Here is an 18847-nt window from a genome sequence, read left to right as displayed (position 1 = left end):
ATGAAAAATCAATAACGTCGTTAAATTAATTAAATTAAGAAAATCAGAAACAATGTTGAAAGTTTTTAATGAAGTGTCTATATTATGTAAGTTAATTTGGTCAAAGTACTATGACAAAGATGGTAAAGAAGTTAAGCACTTACAAACATTGACAAAAGTAACGAAAATAAAGAGATTTTAGAAGATTGAAGTGGTTTTAGCCTGGTTTCTTAATTTATAAAACTTAAATACCATTTTTTTAAGCCCAATGCTAGACATTTAAAAAAAAATATATATTTCCAAAGATAACCGACCTTCTAATAGTATCTCCGTTTTCCTTCCCCAATCTACAGGCCTCTGCCCTATAGAAGTCTCCAAGTCCCCTTCCTGCAAAGCCTAAAGTATTGATTTAATTGTACTTCGAGTTAAAAGGTTCTTAACCCCCTATACGATGTGCGTTAAGGCATTTCAAACATACCAGAAGACATTTTTTACAAAAATCTCGTTTTAAGGTCTTTCCAAAGTTTATCAGATATACGAAACAAGTATCGACCGACCGAGATCAAAAAGTTGACAAAGTTGGGGAGAGAAAATCGTTTTCTTTTTAATTAGAACTTTATACATGACGTATGAGTAATTTTTAAGGGAACTTTAAAAACGTATCGCATTGCCTAAAACTAAAAAAGTTTATTTTTTAAATACATTGTTTGCACACCTAAATCTACCATGTGGTATCTCAAATCATTCTAAACATTTTTATTTAAATTTGTAATTTTATTTAAAGGGTTTCTGTTATCAAATAAGAGTTTCTTACTTCGAACTATTAAAAACTCACCTGCGAGTTGGCCTGCGCCTCAGTCACATTGTCAAACTTATTGCCGACCACAATTATGCTAAAATCACGATGACTGAAACTGTCCAAGATTTGATCTCTCATCGAGCGGCAGTACTGGAAAGGGATCGAAATCGGGGATGAATCGGGAACTTGGGGCAGACGAGGGCGGCTCTCACCTGAAACGTTTCCAGGTTGCCCATGTCGTAGACCAAGACATAGGCGTGCACCGTTCGCAGCCCCAGCGGATGTCCGTTGTTCCACTCGGCGAAGTTGTCAGCCGGAAATCGCTTCTGGCGGGTGGCCATGCCAATTGGTCGAATGTTTGTTTTTCATCAGCATATTTCCGCAAACAAGCAGGCAGGCAAACAAACACGCACATATGTCCACACGGTCGGTTGAGTTGTGTTTTCGTTTCGCATTATTTTGGCACGCGTATGAAAAGCAAATATGGGAACGGAAAAGAGTTTATGGCATTTAATAGCGGCTCACAGCGGGCACAAATACGGCAGGAATATGGAAATGTTCTCGTTCTTTATATGTGTTTGGGGATCGACTACAAGGAATTATCGGTCAGGGGTCATCGTCGCCTTTGTTCCATCCCAGCGGGATAAACTCGTTTGCGGATGCACACAGTTTAATTGGATTTCGGTTTGGATTACGTATAAACTCCAATTAGTTTTAACAATTTTTGGGTAAACATACATTTTTATATAAGAATATAGGAATGGGTATTGGTTGTATAGACAGTTCCGCACACTGAACAATTTATGGAGTTTAGACAAAGTTCGCCTTGCCGAGTTCGTTTTGCAGACCAAATTTTCGCAAAGTTGAGCCATTAATTCACTCACTTTAGTTTGAGTCGGAGAAAATTTGTCTCGGCCAGGCCCAACTGTACTGAAAATGTACTTTTGCCTTCGCCCGGCTTATTTATTTAGGACCAAGTTGACCACTCCTGCGGCTTCAGCAATCTTTACTGCCCACAGCAGTCGCATTATTCGCCTGAGCTCCCCGCTGCATCGGTAATAGGATTCCTTTATTCACCCGCCTTCCGGAGGGCTGAGTCTTCCATTCCACATTTAATAAATGCCGCTGAAACAGTTGTCGCAGTAGATATTCAAGGGACAAAGCCCGCCCACAATGGCCTTAAACCGTAGCAGTTACACTTCAGCATAATGGACGCCAGTTGATGCATTTACTGCGGCTGCGGCGAGCATTGTCAGTAAATAATTGTAGCTCAATTAGTGCCGTAAATGCGTTGCCAAGCCAACAGCAAATGGCACACGGATAAAATTCCATCAAAGATTAGTTGGAAACTGCAGTTTTCATTTACATTGTTTATTTTTAGGTAGCAACACCATCTGTCTGTGGGTGGTGGGTTTGCTCTGGGCTATACTTAAAATCTGATAAAAGCATCAGTGTTTTGGGAAATTTAACTACGTTTAGAAAGGAAGCTTTTTTTGACAGGTTAAAGTCGCCCCATGCTGGTAGGTAAGGTTAACCCTTATAAAGCCATTAAACTGTTGGGATCTATTAATATAACTGGTATCGCAGAAATCCTTTTTAATAGCCATACACAATTTATTTGTGCATTGGTGGCTCTTGGGAAATATTTGTATTACAGCTCTAAAGTACGATCTATGAACCAATTAAGAAGTTCGTTGCAAATTAAACAAACAAATTTAACATTTATTTAATGGTCAAATATGTTTAATAAACAAGGAGAAAGACTATAATGGTCGTATATGTTCATTTCTACATCAAAATGAGTTATACATTGGTCTGATGATACTTATTATTTCGCACCAAACTCGTCTAAACCAACTTTGACAGCAAAAAACGAAATAAATTTCGAAGACGGATGTCGTGTCCACAGTGCACTTATTGTTGATTGCTCTATGAGATTTCTTTTAGCGGCAGGGCCATAAATCAATCCCTGAGCAGTTGCTTTTTGGCCACAGAGGCGTCGGAAGGCAAATCAGCAGGCTGTTTTCCACCGCAGGTGGCCACAGTTTCCCCTCCCGGCACTAATGACCAGAAAGGAGATGGAAAGTGTGCTCCCCACAGCAAGACACTAAGTAAACGTTATAATTAAATTTACGTCGCAGCGTTTTAGGCACAAACAAAAGTCAAAGGCCACCTAGACAAGAAGGATAGTCGAGACATTTCAGAGGAACAAACAGCGGAAATCCAGTGATGTCTGCTTAGCTGTTTTCTGGCCCACCTGGTTCCTTGTCTTTGATGTTTAAACTTTATATATTATAAAATTCATTCAACCTCTATATATTATTTTGTACTGCTTGCAAAAAGGACATTATCAACATTATGAGAAAAGCCATGCGAGGAGCAAAATTTCTTTAAAATCTGAAGAAAAAACCCTTTAAGCTTTCAAGCAGAGAGAAATATTCAAGTACATTGTTCTTGATTGGAGAATATTCGTTCTTGAAAACCGTGTAAGTACATTTAGGTATCAAATATCTCAATATTAGAACGAAATGGTGAGAAGAGAAAAGTTAAATGGAGTATAACTAACAACTTTTCAATAAGTATGTTCTACTGACTGGACTAATAGTTTAGTTGTTGAGAATACAATGTAAATACCGCCAATATAGCTTCATTCAAACACAATAAAAACATTTTCATCTTCAAAAATGTTGTTCTATATTTAAGAACATTCAGAATCCTCCCAGTGAAGAAACTACCCTTAGATAATTTAAAATCGTAACATTTTCAGGACATAGGTTGGCAACTCTGGTCGCAACCCCTAGTTTCCTCCCCGCAATTCCTGACCCCGTGTACGGATGGACAGCTCAAGGGTCCGCATTCCTTGGCGCCTCTGCGTCTGGTCCTTCTGTTTGTCATTCTCCAGCTCTGCCCTCCGGTCCCCGGTTCATCCCCTTCGCGACTTTCGCCCCGCCCCTGCCCGTTTCTGCCGGGTATTGTGTCATTCCGGCTGGCAGACAGCCGACGCCACTCCCGTCGGGCACTAACTTAGCTAGATTTACGTTTTTGATTAAATTTCATTTAATTTGCGCTGCCTTCCCCCGGCGCTCTGTTGTGATTATTGTTGCTTTGTTAATTAACGGGCTGCGAGCTGGCTTGAAATGCGAGCAGCTCCTTAGCCAAGATTCTCGATGTCTTCTGGCCGGCTGTAATTGTTGTAATTGCTGCATTGTTGCCGCCAGGGATTTGGGCCAGGATGGAAGTGACATATGGGGGATTAGGAGGGTATTGGGCTAATGAGCTGAACTCCGAACTCTGCCTGAAGATATAGCAGACTTATTGAGTTATTCTTAGTTTCTCTATGTGTGCTACTCCCTGGTAATTAAGTTTAAAGTAAACAACCAACATGGGCTTTAATGCTTTTAAGGCTCAGTCAAATATTAAATCGCAATAAAAATAAATGAATCTGCCAATGGTATACAAATATTTGTAGTTACAATCGTGAAACCTCCTACCTACGTTTTCAAATCGGACCATCCAGAAATAGCTTATCAAGTGTTATAGATGTATTTTAGGTTTTTTTCGACTTATCTCCCTGTAAGCGCGGTTCATTGAGTCCTGTCCCCCAGGTAGTCACTTCAAGTAGGCCTGAGCAGCGGCGTCCACTTTGGGAAAACAATGACCAACTAAATGGCCTACCGTTCGCACACCCACACAAAGGAACATCTGTTTCCGCTTTTCCCCGCCACGTGTATATGAGCGAAAATCTGTTGGAGAATAAATGCTGTTTGCACAAGTGGAAACCATTAAGGTGGACTTTGAGTTATGACTGCCAGGCAGTGCACTTGACGATGAAAAATATACCACAATAAACAGGCGACAGCGCTTCCAACCTGTGGGGAAAACCCAGCCCAACCCCTGAAAAAAACCCTGTTGGCCCGCTTTTAGACAACAGTCAGCCATTTGGTCAGCACAATGGACGGACAACAAAGAGTACAACAATACGGGGTGGGGGAATGGCTGTTCTCGAAAACAAATTCACGCCAAAATGGACATGAATAAGTTGAAAAGCATCGAGAGGTGGCACTGTCTAAAGGGGCGGAGTGGGCGGATTGGGCGGATGGGGCGGATTGGGCGGTTGGGTCGCATGGCACGTAGTTAATATGACAATGGATGCGGTTGGCTGACTGCCCGACTGCCAACTGCTTTTTGCTGCCTGTCAACTCTTTTGGGTCGCTTGCCATTTCAATCTGGGGGAATTCGAGGGGTTGGTATTGGAGCGGTGGCCCCGGGCCTGGTTGTCCACGGCGAACCACAGTATCGCCCTCCAGCCATATCCTTTGGCGACTTTGTCAGCCGAACACACTTGGCCCAGTTCCCGATTTGCCAGATCAACGGCTGCTCCCGATTCATTCAGCCATGGAACAAAGGATGCAGTTGCTCTCACCGAAGGAGTTCTCTATGGAGACAAGAATATTATCTGGCCAGTGTAACATTACACTGTTTTTCTAATTTCCACGATAGGTACCACTACTTTTGCCAGATATTTTTATACCCGTTACTCGTAGAGTAAAAGGGTATACTAGATTCGTCGGAAAGTATGTAACAGGCAGAAGGAAGCGTTTCCGACCCCACAAAGTATATATATTCTTGATCAGGATCACTAGCCGAGTCGATCTAGCCATGTCCGTCTGTCCGTCTGTCCGTCTGTCTGTCCGTCCGGATGAACGCTGAGATCTCGGAAACTATGGGAGCTAGGCTATTGAGATTTGGCGTGCAGATTCCTGAGCTTCTTACGCAGCGCAAGTTTGTTTCGGCACAGTGCCACGCCCACTGTGGCTCCTACAGTTTTGATGCTAGAATAAAAATTTTAACTAAAATGTATTGTTCTCATCAATACCTATCGATTGACCCAAAAAAAAAAAAAAACCACGCCCACTTTAACGCCCACAAACCGCGAAAACCTGTGACGCCCACAATTTTCATGCTAGATAAAAAATTTTAACTGAAATGTATTGGTCTCGTCGATACCTATCGATTGCTCCAAAAAAAAATTTGCCACGCCCACTCTAACGCCCATAACGCTTAAATCTGTATACCGCCGGTAGGTGGCGCATTTTAATCTCGCTTTGCTGCTTGCATATCTTCATATAGCTGAGTAACGGGTATCTGATAGTCGAGGTACTCGACTATAGCGTTCTTCCTTGTTTTAGTTAAGTTGTTACTATGTGTTTAAAGTACCATGAAGAACTTGTGAACTTCTTAAAGTTGCATAGAATGAATAGAATTCTTTTATTGCCGAACTATAAATACTTTAACAATTGAGAAATCAGTTTGGATGGTAACATGGGGTCACACTTTTATAGCAAAATTCAGTTCCGTAATGCAGTATAATAATGAACCTTTTACAGACTAATGTCAACTATTAAAGTAAAGCAAAGGTATGATTAAATTCATCAGAGCCAAACTATCCAATAAAAGTATCATATTAAAATATTAACCAGTCATAGTCAGCAATCTTGAGCATTTAAAATGCACTTTCTACAAGGGTACTATATTCTTTAGTGACCTAAAAGAATCATCTTTTCACTGGGTACTCAAGCTTTGCATATCCCCGAAGGCCAAGGGGAAAGCCAAACAGCAACTGGCCTTGTTCAGAGTGTGTTCCATAAATATTTTACGATAGTTAAACGTGGCAGACCAGAAGACAAAAAGCGGTGGTATGGAAGGATGTCCGAATAGTGAGATGTAAGACAGTGGGGGCCGTGGCTGTGGAATGCTTTCAGCATTTTCGGAGTCAGTTTGTGATTTGTGGTCTGGCAAAACTAGTCCCTAATTGCCAAAGTCTACTGCCAAGTCGAAGGTCTAAAAACGGAAGGAATGGAAGTCGTAAACAGGAAAATGGGAATTCCTAGCCTCGGAGCTTTTTACATAGCCAACTGCAATTACAAGATAAACGGATGAAAATATTTACACGGTGCCAAACTTTATGGCCAGCCATAATTGGGCAATATTGTTGCTCTGGGACAATTCGACAACACGAGGCAGTTAAAAATTGATACTATCCAACTCACCATCGGCTATCGTTGATGGCGACTGGCGTGCACCTGAATTTATAAATTCATATTGGCCCCCACTTTTATTGGCGCAAATGGGGCTTCAATAAAGTTAACAGAGCGCGCAGATGGACGGAAAATATTGGCAGCTCGCAGAAATATCGCATGCCTTTCAAAAAAAGTTTTTAATTGTCGAATTTTTAAAAATATTTACAATGCTTCCATGGACACTTACTTTTGGGAACTGAATAAGAAAGCAATTTAAAATTTAGTTTTTGGTAGCGATTATTTGATTTTACATGGAAGTTACATTACTACAGAAAATTAGTTATCAATTTGGTAATTGATTTAAAGGGCTCTTATGAAATACAAATACAAGCTAGTGCTTATATAAAATACACTTTCTTAAATTTGATATTTATAAACCCAGGCATGTGCAGTACCATACATATATTTCAATTCCGATTAAATTTGTTTATTAGATTTTTATTTTATCTTCCCACCTTTGAAGTTTCTCCCGACACAAATTAAATCGAGTGTTCCGATTTAAAAATTGTGCCGGTTCGTTGAACATTCTTTCCGTGCCCAAAGTGTTATGCAAAAATACCGAATAACGAAAAAATGTAACCCACAAGAAAGTTTTCCCGAGGCAACATCAGGAGTAGCGCCATTTGGTGTTGTGGCTGCTCGTTTTCTGGGTTGTTGTAAACTGTTGCTCAAGGCGCTTTTGGAGCGGTGATTATTAAAAACAAAAAAGATTACATCGTCAAGCTGAAGTTTACATACCCTATACTTTTTTAGCATAACTAAAAAGTTAATTGTTCAATTGCTTATATTGATAAAGGGGTACCAATTTGAATTAAACTCACTCTTGCTTACAAATCGATACATAAGAAGTTGATCAAACTCGGTTATATTTAATTAATCAAACTCAAAGTATTGTAGATGGTTTGTAAATAATAATGACTTGATAAATCATGTACTAAATGATCCTTTGACTAGCTAAAGATTTTTTATTGATGTCCCAGCATCCTAAGAAAATAATATACCCTTTGCCAGGGTATATTCTGTGAAATATGGAAGGAATACTGCGCAGCCCGTAATGTAATGAAATTGCAGAAGGTACCAGTTCGAGTCTAGACAGCACCGACAGCAGGCTCAGTAACAGGAACACATCGCAGAGGACTTAAAGTGTCTTCAGGTTAATATTTATGCCGGACGAAGACGGGCGGCAGATTGCATCTGTGGGCCAATTTAGATTATTTAGCAATTTATTACGGCCAGCGGGCGCAAAGACGGAGCATTTTCTAATATATCAGCACCATGAAATTCACTGGAAAATTGCATAAAAATAGTTTGTACATATTTTCACAAAATTCCCCACTACAGACGCGCCCTGACAGTGGGAAACTTTTAACTAAATTATGGAAAAGTTAGAAATTGTGGCAGGGGCTGTGGCTCCGGGAGGGATTTATGGCGGGCTTGGGCTGTCAGGGGGATGTGCTCACTCACCTGGGGCGGAACGTCCAGTACCATCAGCTCACGTATGCAGGTGTCGCAGACCAGACAGTTTTTGTAAATCTTGCGATGCGTTGTCGTCTGATGAGTGCTGGGAAAGTCATGGTAGAAAAATTGCTGTAAATAAGCACGAAAGAGCACCGTCAGTCACATGAATGCGAAAATTAAATATTATTATGATTGTAAGATATTTCGCACGAGGCACGTGGGAGGCCAATGAACATAAAAATGAATTTTCCATCGGCAAATCTTTTGGCTCCTTAAAAACCCTGCCCAAAAGCAAAGCTAATATTTTTCAGCTTTCTTTGCTCTGTGCCCGCTTCTTGCTTTTTCTGTTTCTATGTTGAGCAAACATTTTAAATATGCGCTCAGAGCTTTGGCATGGGGTCCTTTGGCCGGCTAAATCTCACAAAAACAGCCACACATATTTCATGGACATTTTCAGCTTATTAAAATTGTAAGCGCTTAAATGTATGCTTTGGATTTTACGCTCTCCCCGGCCATGTAATCATAAAAGCACTGAAAAGGGAAATAAACAGCACACGAGTCGCTGGGTAATGGCTATATGAGCTATATGTGCAGCGGAGCGTAGAATTGACTTTAGAAAAATGTAATTAAATATGACTTCGGTTAGGGAGGTTTAAAATCCCATTTAGATCAATTTAGCAGGCCTTTAAGAGCTGTGCTGTTTAAATTCTAAGCAACTTAGAGTACATATTTCAGCAACTGGCTAAAAATAGAAAGTATTTCCTAAATTAAATATCAATAGAATAAGGTTTAGAAAGTATCCGCAAATGTTTGAATTACACAGAGCAACACGGAAATTCTTAGCGCAGTTCGGCTATTAAAAACTAAAGACTTAGTCTTTCAGATACAAAATATAACAAACTCCCTTTAAGTCAAATAATATATTAATATATATTAAAAATCATACAAAAATATGGTAACTGGAATTATTTTAGCTAATTTAAACATCGTTTTAGTATCCAAACGAGTAACTGGTTTCAATAAGTTCTTTCGTGTTTTGAAGTCAAAATGGCGGTTACCCCAAGCCCCACAAATTGTTGCACAGTGTCACCTTCACTTTAAGCTATTTCAATCAGCAATATATTCTTTCAATAAACTCTAAACACTTTTCAATCAAGGCCACGTAATCCTCAACTTTCGCTTTAATTTATTAATAAATTTCAGATCCCTAATGATGCGCTTCACTAGCTCTTTTAAGCTTCTGTAACGAGCCATAACTCTAATCCAAAGCTCATAACGCTCACGCTGGACTTTTTTGGATATCACCCCGCCGTGGTCGAAATGACCCCATTAACCCGCAGCCTTTTCAGCCAAGTCTCCTCACTCTCTAACTGGGATTTACTCTGGGGTCCGGGATCAGGGAGACGGAGTTGCCGAAGCATCCTAAAAATAAAGCCAAGGCCGATGGAGATATAAAATACAATTTGAAAAGAGATAAATGGTAATGAAAGAGGGGAAATGGGGGCGACTTGGGGAAGATTTTGGATGTGGCCGGCTGGATGTGGGACTCGCTGTGGGTCTCAATGCATGAGCTGAGTGAGTGACTGGCTCAAAGGATATTTAACGCCTGATTGCACTTTAAAGTGATGCCTTGTCGCACCAAGAAGCCATCGAACGGATTGCCAAATCACGATTTTCCTGATTGTATACACACAGAGAAAAAAAGTACTCTAATCTCAAAAGAAAATTCCGGTATATATTAAGAGTAAGTATGCAAGGTTGCAATGTGATTTTGTTCAAGATTATAGACTGGAAACTCTCACATATTAAATAAATGAGTTTAATAGATTGCTATATCTTATCCTACTAAGTTCCCTAAAAGCTTTCGAGATGGTACAACTTAAGAATGATTTCCTCAGTGCTTATGTGTGATGAGATGCGCTAATAACAAAGTCAAGTGAAAATCATTTGGGGCCTCACTTCCCCCACTCGTCTCATAAAAATGCAAATTCTATTCTGCCAATCAGCATACCCATTGTTGTCACTGCAATGAAATCAGATGCAATTTATGCACACTATATTCAATTAGGGGGCACCAAAAAGGATCCAAGCAGGCCAACCACCGGAAACGGAAGTGGCCGCGTTGGGGAGAGCGAAAATGTCGCCGCTGCTTGGCCTAAAAGGAGGAATGACTTTGGAGCAGACTTTTTTAAATTACACACTGCACAGTCACTTTCCCCGGGGAAAAGAAAGGCGGAGGTCGCGTGGGGGCGTGGCAAAGGGGTCAGATCGCGGCGCTTGGCATGACATCGATTCACATCGCATCGCTTTTATGTCCCAGCGCCGCATATCATTGAGTTTTATTTTTATTGAACTGGTAATTGAATAAGAAATGACATTGATGGTCTGCTCCGTGGTCGCCAGGTCCTGTTTCCATTTTCCGACCCCCAGCATCCAGCTCCGTGTCCTTGCTCCTCCGGTCGTTGCCGTTGTCGTGGCCGGCTTTGCGCCTCTTTATGCTCCTGCTGCCCCATAAAGTGCGGCACATTATCTGCCACATAAATAAGCACGCCGGGGATCCGAGCAGCTTTTCCAAATTTACCCAAATAGATATTCATGGCGCACTTTTTATTGGTATGATGCACTGCGTTTTATTTCCCGCGTTTATCTGCTGGAATTAGCGCAGTTTATTCGAAAATGTTGGCGTCCATTTAAACGAGCGGATACATGGATTAAAGTTAAGTTAAGAATGAGTGCCAAAGTCCTGTTTAATGTGTAACTTCACTTCCTTTTACTGTCATTTGACTTTTACTCCGACAAAGTAACTAGGTAAAACATTACCAGACACTGACTTACTAAGGGAGTGTGAGGGAGATGGAGATATGCTAGTAGCAAAGCGACTGTTCCCAAGCGTTTATTTCTTTATTTGTTTATAACTTTTTATGGATATTTATAATCAAAACAAAATCCCTTTTACTATAATCTCAAAAAATGTGGGAGCTTTTCGGGCGTGTGGGCGTGGCACCCTGCTGAAATAAACTCACATGAACCTCTAGAATCTTCCAGCCTTGCTTTTATAGTTTTCGAAAACTCAGCGTTCATGCGAACGCACAGTGGGGCGAAAAAGCCAAAAGCCGGCCTTAAGTCCGCGAAGCCCTATGGCGACCAACTTTTGATTGGATATTGTTAAGGGCAACAAAAATGTAAGAAAACAACATTAGGTGCAATTTTTTAGTGAAGTTTTTATCAACTTATTAAAAAACAAAAACAAAATCATTTTTTATTTAAAAAAAAGTTTATGTAACTTACTTATAGATTTATAGTTCTCCAAATATTTTATTAACTAAAACTGGTTTTTGAAGAAATATAGTTTCCTCACTCAGAAAAATGATAAACAAAACGTTAGGTCATGCATGACCGAATAAACTAAAAATGGACTAAAAGTTCAAAACTTTATTTTTAGTACTTTTTGCGCTACTTTTTAGGTTACGTATGACATAATATTTAGGTCACCGTAGGCCTTAAACTTATTGCATTTTACCAAAAATATTAGACAGCTAAAAACCTTTAAAACTAAATATGTCTGTTAGATATTGATGTCGGACCTAACCAATTGTATTGCTTATAATTTTTAAATCAATTATTTAGGAACCCATATTAAGAAAAACAATGTTTTAACATTATAAAGTGAGCTGTAGAGGTCGACGAAACTCGATAGAAAAAACCAATTCGTGGTTTCAGCTTAAGCCAAAGTTTTCGTTTTTCCAATTTGTTGGAAAAACATAAATAACTTGGGGTCATGGCCGAGTTATAATTGCTTTTTATTAAAAGGCGAAGATGTTTTTTCGTTTAAAAATGTTTGTCTCTTCGGCTGGAAAAAAAGACAAGGCCGAGTGCCCCAATTTATTTTATACTGTTATAACAATTATGTGATTTGGATTCGCATTTTTCGTTTACACGCCTGTTACATTTACCCAGCAATAAAATGTTTGAGGTTGGGTGCTCAGCTTCCCACCGCGTAAACGGGTTCCCTTGACAGCTTGACCGCAAACAGCCATTAAACAGGACGTAATTGATTTTGCAGTGCTTAAAATGCCATAAAAATGCACAAATCTCGCATTACATCCAATAAAAGGCGCCCAACGGGAACCGAGAAAGGATAATGCCGGATGTTGGACAGCTGAGTTCGGAGAAGGGCGGGGGTTCGGGTTCGGGGTTCATGGGAAAGCGGTCCTAAAAGCCATTGACACACACTCGCGCTCGTGGAAATTAAACGCAGCTGTAGAGCACACACAAACACACGTATGGAAATAATGGAGAGCGCAGCGGGAAAGCAAATGGCAAAGCGGCCAACTCGCAACTGCCAACTGCAGTTAATTGAATTTGCCGAGCGAGAGGTGAAAGGCGGGGGCGTGGTTGCTGGCAGAGGGTATCCTCGACGAAGCTAATACTCTTTCTGAGGATAATTTCCTATGGTTCGGCGAAAAGAAGTTGCTGTACGAGCTATAAACTGTCAGATATAATGTTTGCTTCTTATTTAGTGTACGAGGTCTAAGGACATCCAATGGCTGCAGGTATGATTTTTTATTTCATATAAATTTGAAGCCATTTTCTTTCATAAAGCTTATTTTATTGATTTTATTTCTATAATTTCCTTTTTATTTTTTTAAAGAAAATAACATTCTCTTACCAAGGTATACTGAAAAGAATTTGTTTACCTTTGTCTGAACTTAATTGAAAAATTGTAAAAAAAATTGTATTGTTTATCGGGGCAATTTAATTAAGCTCTTCAATGTTGTTTGCTTTTACCTACCTTTTAAAATAACTCTTTAATAAAAACAAATGCATTTATTAGTTACTCGTTTGGTGAACCAATTGATTCAAAGAAGAATCGATAGAACCAAGGATTTTTCTGCAGATGGTTAGTTACATTTTTTTAATAACGATTTTGTATTGACTTGATAGAAGGTGATAACTTTCAATTAGCAACAATCCAATTTTAAATGGTAATCATATTTCCAGTCTCCAATAAAATGATGACTCATAACTATTTGCTTACATTCAAATTGTGATTTTGTCAAAACATATAAATAGAGGACTTTCATTCTTTTGTTACACTTGCTACAAATCGACAAACTTATATATGGACAAACTTATATATGGAGTTGTACGTATAAGCCACTGTCAAATATGGGTTAATCCACTGTTGGACATGTACTCGTATGTCTTTCAACTTTGCGAGATATGTGCTGACCAGATAGGTAGTTTTTACTTTCTCGCACAATAAATCCACTCAGCCAGGAAACGTCAAAAGGCCATCGCATCACACTGACCCACATGGCTGATATACCCACTCGCAAGGGCAGGAACCCAGCTAAACACATATGAGGCATTCTAGCTCTGTGCCTTGCCATTGTCTAATTACAAAAGATAAACCACAAAAGATACGATGCGATGCGAAGCGCAAATCAAATTAACGAGGCTCCCACACGCACACAAATGCAATTAGCAGGTCCCGGGAAGGAGTGTGAAGGACCTGGAGGATGTGGGTCCCGGGTGGAGATGGAGGTGGATGGTCCTTTAGGTGGATGGGGCGCTAAACATCGGCGATGAGAGCCAGCTGCCATGGGACTGGTCTATTAAAAAGTTTGCCGCTAAACTTTTCAGCTTTCATCGGGGTCGCCCGCTGCCCATTAATAATTTAAAGCCAAGTTGGGGCATGAAAAGTGCAGCGTTTGCATCTCTGCAGCGCTCCATCATCCCCGGATTTACCGTTTTGCGTGTATTGGCGAAACTTTTAATCAGGAATTGTGTTAATTGAAAATGCAATTTATTATTGAAAAATTAATTAATGCGACTGGGCAGCGAGGACCCTTTCTATGCTGCTGACGATTGGATCGGATGGGACTAACGATGATTACAGTCATTAATTTTAATTGCATTACAAAGCTGAAACGCACTTAACAAACATTTAAATTATCATTGGTGATTCCGTATTAATTACATCAATTAGATGCGATGTCCGGTAGATGCACTTTGATCTTTTGAAATTGACACAAATTTATTTTGCCGGGTGTTTTAATAAGGTTTGGCTCAAATTGATTGTTGGTTTCGCTTATCAATTGAAAGACTGTTATAAGGGACTTTTGCTTAGAAAGGCTTACTAATATTCGTATGTAACTTTCTTAGCCTGTTGTCTGGTTTTTTTACACTTTGAATACACAAGTAAATATAGCTTAAGTTATTTTCCAAATGTTCCAACTTGCATATACTTTGCAGAGGGTATAATAATTTTAGTCAGACAAGTAAATCCTATAGCTTTCATAAGAATGATAGAAAAAGCAAGGGTATACACATAATAAAAGAACATTTACTTAATTAAAGTTTTGGTTTTTTTTTTAATATTTTCTTCTACTCTTGGGAATAATTAATCATTGTTTAATATTTTAGAATTTCGAATTAAATTTAAAAAATCGGATCATATAGCTGTCATAGGAACAATCTGATAGTTAATGGGAAAAAACCACGAAAATTATTTAAGCTTCGTTATATTTGATCATATTTACTTTTGCGCCGGTATATAGTTGTATTTATTATTTCAAAATTACGAATACAATTTAACAAAAATCGGACTACTTTACTTATTGGGCAAAACATGACATGCTCTAGTAAATTGAAATGTAACTTTATCTTTATGTTTCTGTAATTATTATAATAATAAATAATTATTTAGTTTTTTAAAAATCCGAAAGCTCTGTACAAACATTGCTCACATAGAAATGACCTGCAAGGGTATCTAAACTTGGGCTTGCTCAAGCTGGCTTCTTTTCTTGTTATTTTGTTAAGTTTACTAGCCCTTACTGTAAAGTTATTCTGAAAAATTGCTAAAAACCTTATAAACATAAATTTTTTGCTTCAATTTAAATGAAATATCGTTCTTTAATTTATAAAGTCAAAACAAAATATTTATTTCTTAACCTACAAAAAATATATGGACCAACAAAAAATTATGCCCCGGGTGAGGCTCGAACTCACGACCTTAAGATTATGAGACTTACGCGCTGCCAACTGCGCCACCGAGGCCTTGAATTAGGGTGCTCTGAATCACCTTATCAGCCAGGTAACAGATCTAAATTTGAAAAACGACTACCCCATGGAATGCGGAGATAAGAAGTCACCTTTCATGTGTAGTCTCAGAAACAACCCCAGGAATTTTACAAAATTCTCTTTTTTGATGATTTGGCTTTCAAGGAATTATAAGTATTATCGTATAATGTACAGAAGGACCAATATACTAACATGTTTAAATTTTTCTTTTGTATTTCAGACATGCAATTCAGCAGAGTTGCTTTATTTTTGACGATGCTTTGAAGGCCTTTAAAATCCGAGATAATACCCAACCATAGAAATACATGCTGATTGGACGTTTGATTGAATAAACTTTGGAGCTATGCTATATACATAATTGGCAGGAGGGCACATTCTTTTTTCGCCCCCCTTAAACGGACGATACATTTTGACTCACCTGTAGTATACTTGTTTTGCCGACCCCAGTAGCCCCCAAAAATGCGGCTTTAAGGGGGCCCTGCAGCCATGGCGGCTCCGCACCACCCTCCAGAGTGATGCGCTATGCCGAAATGCACTTATTCTGTATATGAAGCTCCATTTCAATTGAGATCTTGGTTGTGTTCGCTGCTGCTGCGGCTGTGGCTGCGATGGCGGTGGCTTTGGCTTTTGATCCTTTGGCTCCTGCTGCTGCTGCTGCTGATGCTGCTGCTCCTGTTTTGATATTGCCTGCTGCGGTCCTCGCACTATCACCGACATAATCAACGCTTCGTGTGCTACCGATCAATAGTTTCTTAGAGTTGGTTGGCGATATAGTACTACTCCACATTATATTGTTATTGTAATTGCTTATAGTATTATTGTTATTTTTCTGCTTGAACGACGCCAGCTTGACTGATTTAGCGGAATTGGGGGGATAGAAGTAAAGGTCGAGGGTTGAAGCAAACTCAAAGCCAGGCAGCAAGCTTCGAAATTAGTTGCAATTATTGCTATATGGATTTCATAAAACTGGCTGAAAGAGAAGAAAATGTTTATGTTTTCATAAGTACATTAAAGGATAAAAGTAATTGAATGCATCTATTTTAAACCATGTATCTTTGGAACATTAATTTTGATTCGATTGAAACGCAAGATTATAACTTAAATGGCTTTCCCAAACAATCTGGCAGCTACATTGAAATGAACACAAATCAGTGGCAGTGAAATAAATTGGAAAAGTGACGGCGAAAAATCGCCCCAAAATGATTTCGTGCCAATCAGCCTGAATTCGGCTAACTAAATTTATTGAGTCGCCAGCGGATATTGCACATTGATTTCAGTTTAATAACATAAATATTGTTTGGCCCTTCCCCATCCCCTTCCGGTTTTCCTTGTTTCTCCTCCGGGTCTCTTTGCATTGCCAATAATAAATTTCAAATTTCACATTTCACTTCCGCTGCACAACGGAAGTTGATTTCTGGCTCTCGTTTTCGCCGAGGGCGCATTTTCTTACTGCCTATTTTTCAGAAAACGGAAAAAAGCACACAAAAAGAAAAACATTAAGTGGGGCGTGAAAAATGTTGGGCAATTGTGTTTTTCGTTCCGAGAATTTCGTTTGCGGGTGGACCGCTTGTAAATTACACCAGAACAGATTTATAATTAGAAAAGTTTCGAAAAATGAGATTGGGGCTTGATTAACGCCACTTTTAGGTTTTGAATGCTCGTTAAAGTTCTTTTAAATTGCCCAGAAGTCGTTTTTGGGGCTTTTAGGCGCAGCACCCTCAACACTTTGCGCCTCCTCTTAATTAGTTAGACATCTGCCAACAGCTTCATCTATCATCCATCATCGGTCCACTCAGCGCCCCCGCCGAGCAGGAAACTTAATAAATTTAATAACCGCAAAATATGCCGGGAGCGAAATTCGTGGAGACAGGGTGCTAAAAATGCCAGACAGCCATCGTTGGCGTATTTATAGCCCACATCTTCATCGGAATCAGCACCAGCTTCAGCATCCGCCCAACGCCCACATCCATCGCCACATCTTCACATCTTCCCAGTCACCTACCGAAAAATCATGCGTCATCGAGACGACGCCCACACCTAACTGGGGACGTATGTATTGTATCGCTATAAGGACGCCGGGAGCAAGACGAGGCGGCTGATTTGATTTGATCAGATATGATTGAGAGCGGCCGCCAAGGGCACGGCTTAAACGACGCCCTCCCAGGCAACCCGCTGAGAAACCAGGGCCCATCGTGAGTCACACCGAGATGCGATTTCGGGACCCAGATTAGGTCTTAGAGTCGAGATGCTGATACCCTTTTGCTACATAAGTCATGTTTTAAAAACACCCTCATCTAGAATTCATTTTAATTTACTTAAGCTATTCTTATTAAGTGAGAAGAAACAAAAGTACAAGATATTTCTAACTAAGTTTGTTCAAACGAGATGTCACGGATGTATTTGAAGCTAAGAAAATGGTTATATTCTTTCAAAATGATCGTGATTTATAGGGTTTTTGGTTCAATGTTAGGTTTACGGACATTGAAACTCTTTTTCCATACTTGAAATAATTAAGGAAATATAACGTTCTTTACCGTACCATCGTATTATTAACATAAGATGTATAGGTCCTCACGTAAAAAGTGTTTAAACATTCAAAGACTTTAATGTAAAAATTTTAAAAATATTATTAAAAACAAGGAAGAACGCTATAGTCGAGTACCTCGACTATCAGATACCCGTTACTCAGCTATATGGAGATATGCAAGCAGCAAAGCGAGATTAAAATGCGCCACCTACCGGAGGTATACCGATTTAAGCGTTATGGGCGTTAGAGTGGGCGTGGCAAATTTTTTTTTGGATCAATCGATAGGTATCGACGAGACCAATACATTTCAGTTAAAATTTTTTATCTAGCATGAAAATTGTGGGCGTCACAGGTTTTCGCGGTTTGTGGGCGTTAAAGTGGGCGTGGCAAACTTTTTTTTGGATCAATCGATAGGTATCGACGAGACCAATACATTTCAGTTAAAATTTTTTATCTAGCATGAAAATTGTGGGCGTCACAGGTTTTCGCGGTTTGTGGGCGTTAAAGTGGGCGTGGCAAACTTTTTTTTGGGTCAATCGATAGGTATTGGTGAGGACAATACATTTCAGTTAAAATTTTTATTCTAGCATCAAAACTGTAGGAGCCACAGTTTTGGGCGGTTTGTGGGCGTTAGAGTGGGCGTGGCACTGTGCTGAAACAAACTTGCGCTGCGTAAGAAGCTCAGGAATCGGCACGCCAAATCTCAGCGTTCATCCGGACGGACAGACAGACGGACAGACGGACAGACGGACAGACGGACAGACGGACAGACGGACATGGCTAGATCGACTCGGCTAGTGATCCTGATCAAGAATATATATACTTTGTGGGGTCGGAAACGCTTCCTTCTGCCTGTTACATACTTTCCGACGAATCTAGTATACCCTTTTACTCTACGAGTAACGGGTATAAAAAGAT

The 18847-nt window shown here is 39.7% G+C and overlaps 1 protein-coding gene and 1 non-coding gene across 2 annotated transcripts in view; both read right to left on the bottom strand.

The window, feature by feature from the left end:
- The window catches only part of LOC108016263 (ras-like protein family member 10B), a 42690-nt gene that overhangs the window by 3298 nt on the left and 20545 nt on the right, over positions 1-18847 (bottom strand). The window contains 4 exon segments of the mRNA XM_070997000.1: positions 815-928; positions 991-1104; positions 8323-8445; positions 15821-16372. Of these exon segments, the coding sequence (XP_070853101.1) occupies positions 815-928; positions 991-1104; positions 8323-8445; positions 15821-16189 (720 nt within the window). The 5' untranslated portion in view covers positions 16190-16372.
- TRNAM-CAU (transfer RNA methionine (anticodon CAU)) lies at positions 15306-15378 on the bottom strand. Its single transcript has one exon. It is a non-coding gene; the product is annotated as a tRNA-Met (tRNA).

Source organism: Drosophila suzukii, chromosome 3, assembly GCF_043229965.1.
Source record: "Drosophila suzukii chromosome 3, CBGP_Dsuzu_IsoJpt1.0, whole genome shotgun sequence".
NCBI lineage: Eukaryota > Metazoa > Arthropoda > Insecta > Diptera > Drosophilidae > Drosophila > Drosophila suzukii.
This window is presented reverse-complemented; position numbering and strand designations above follow the sequence as displayed.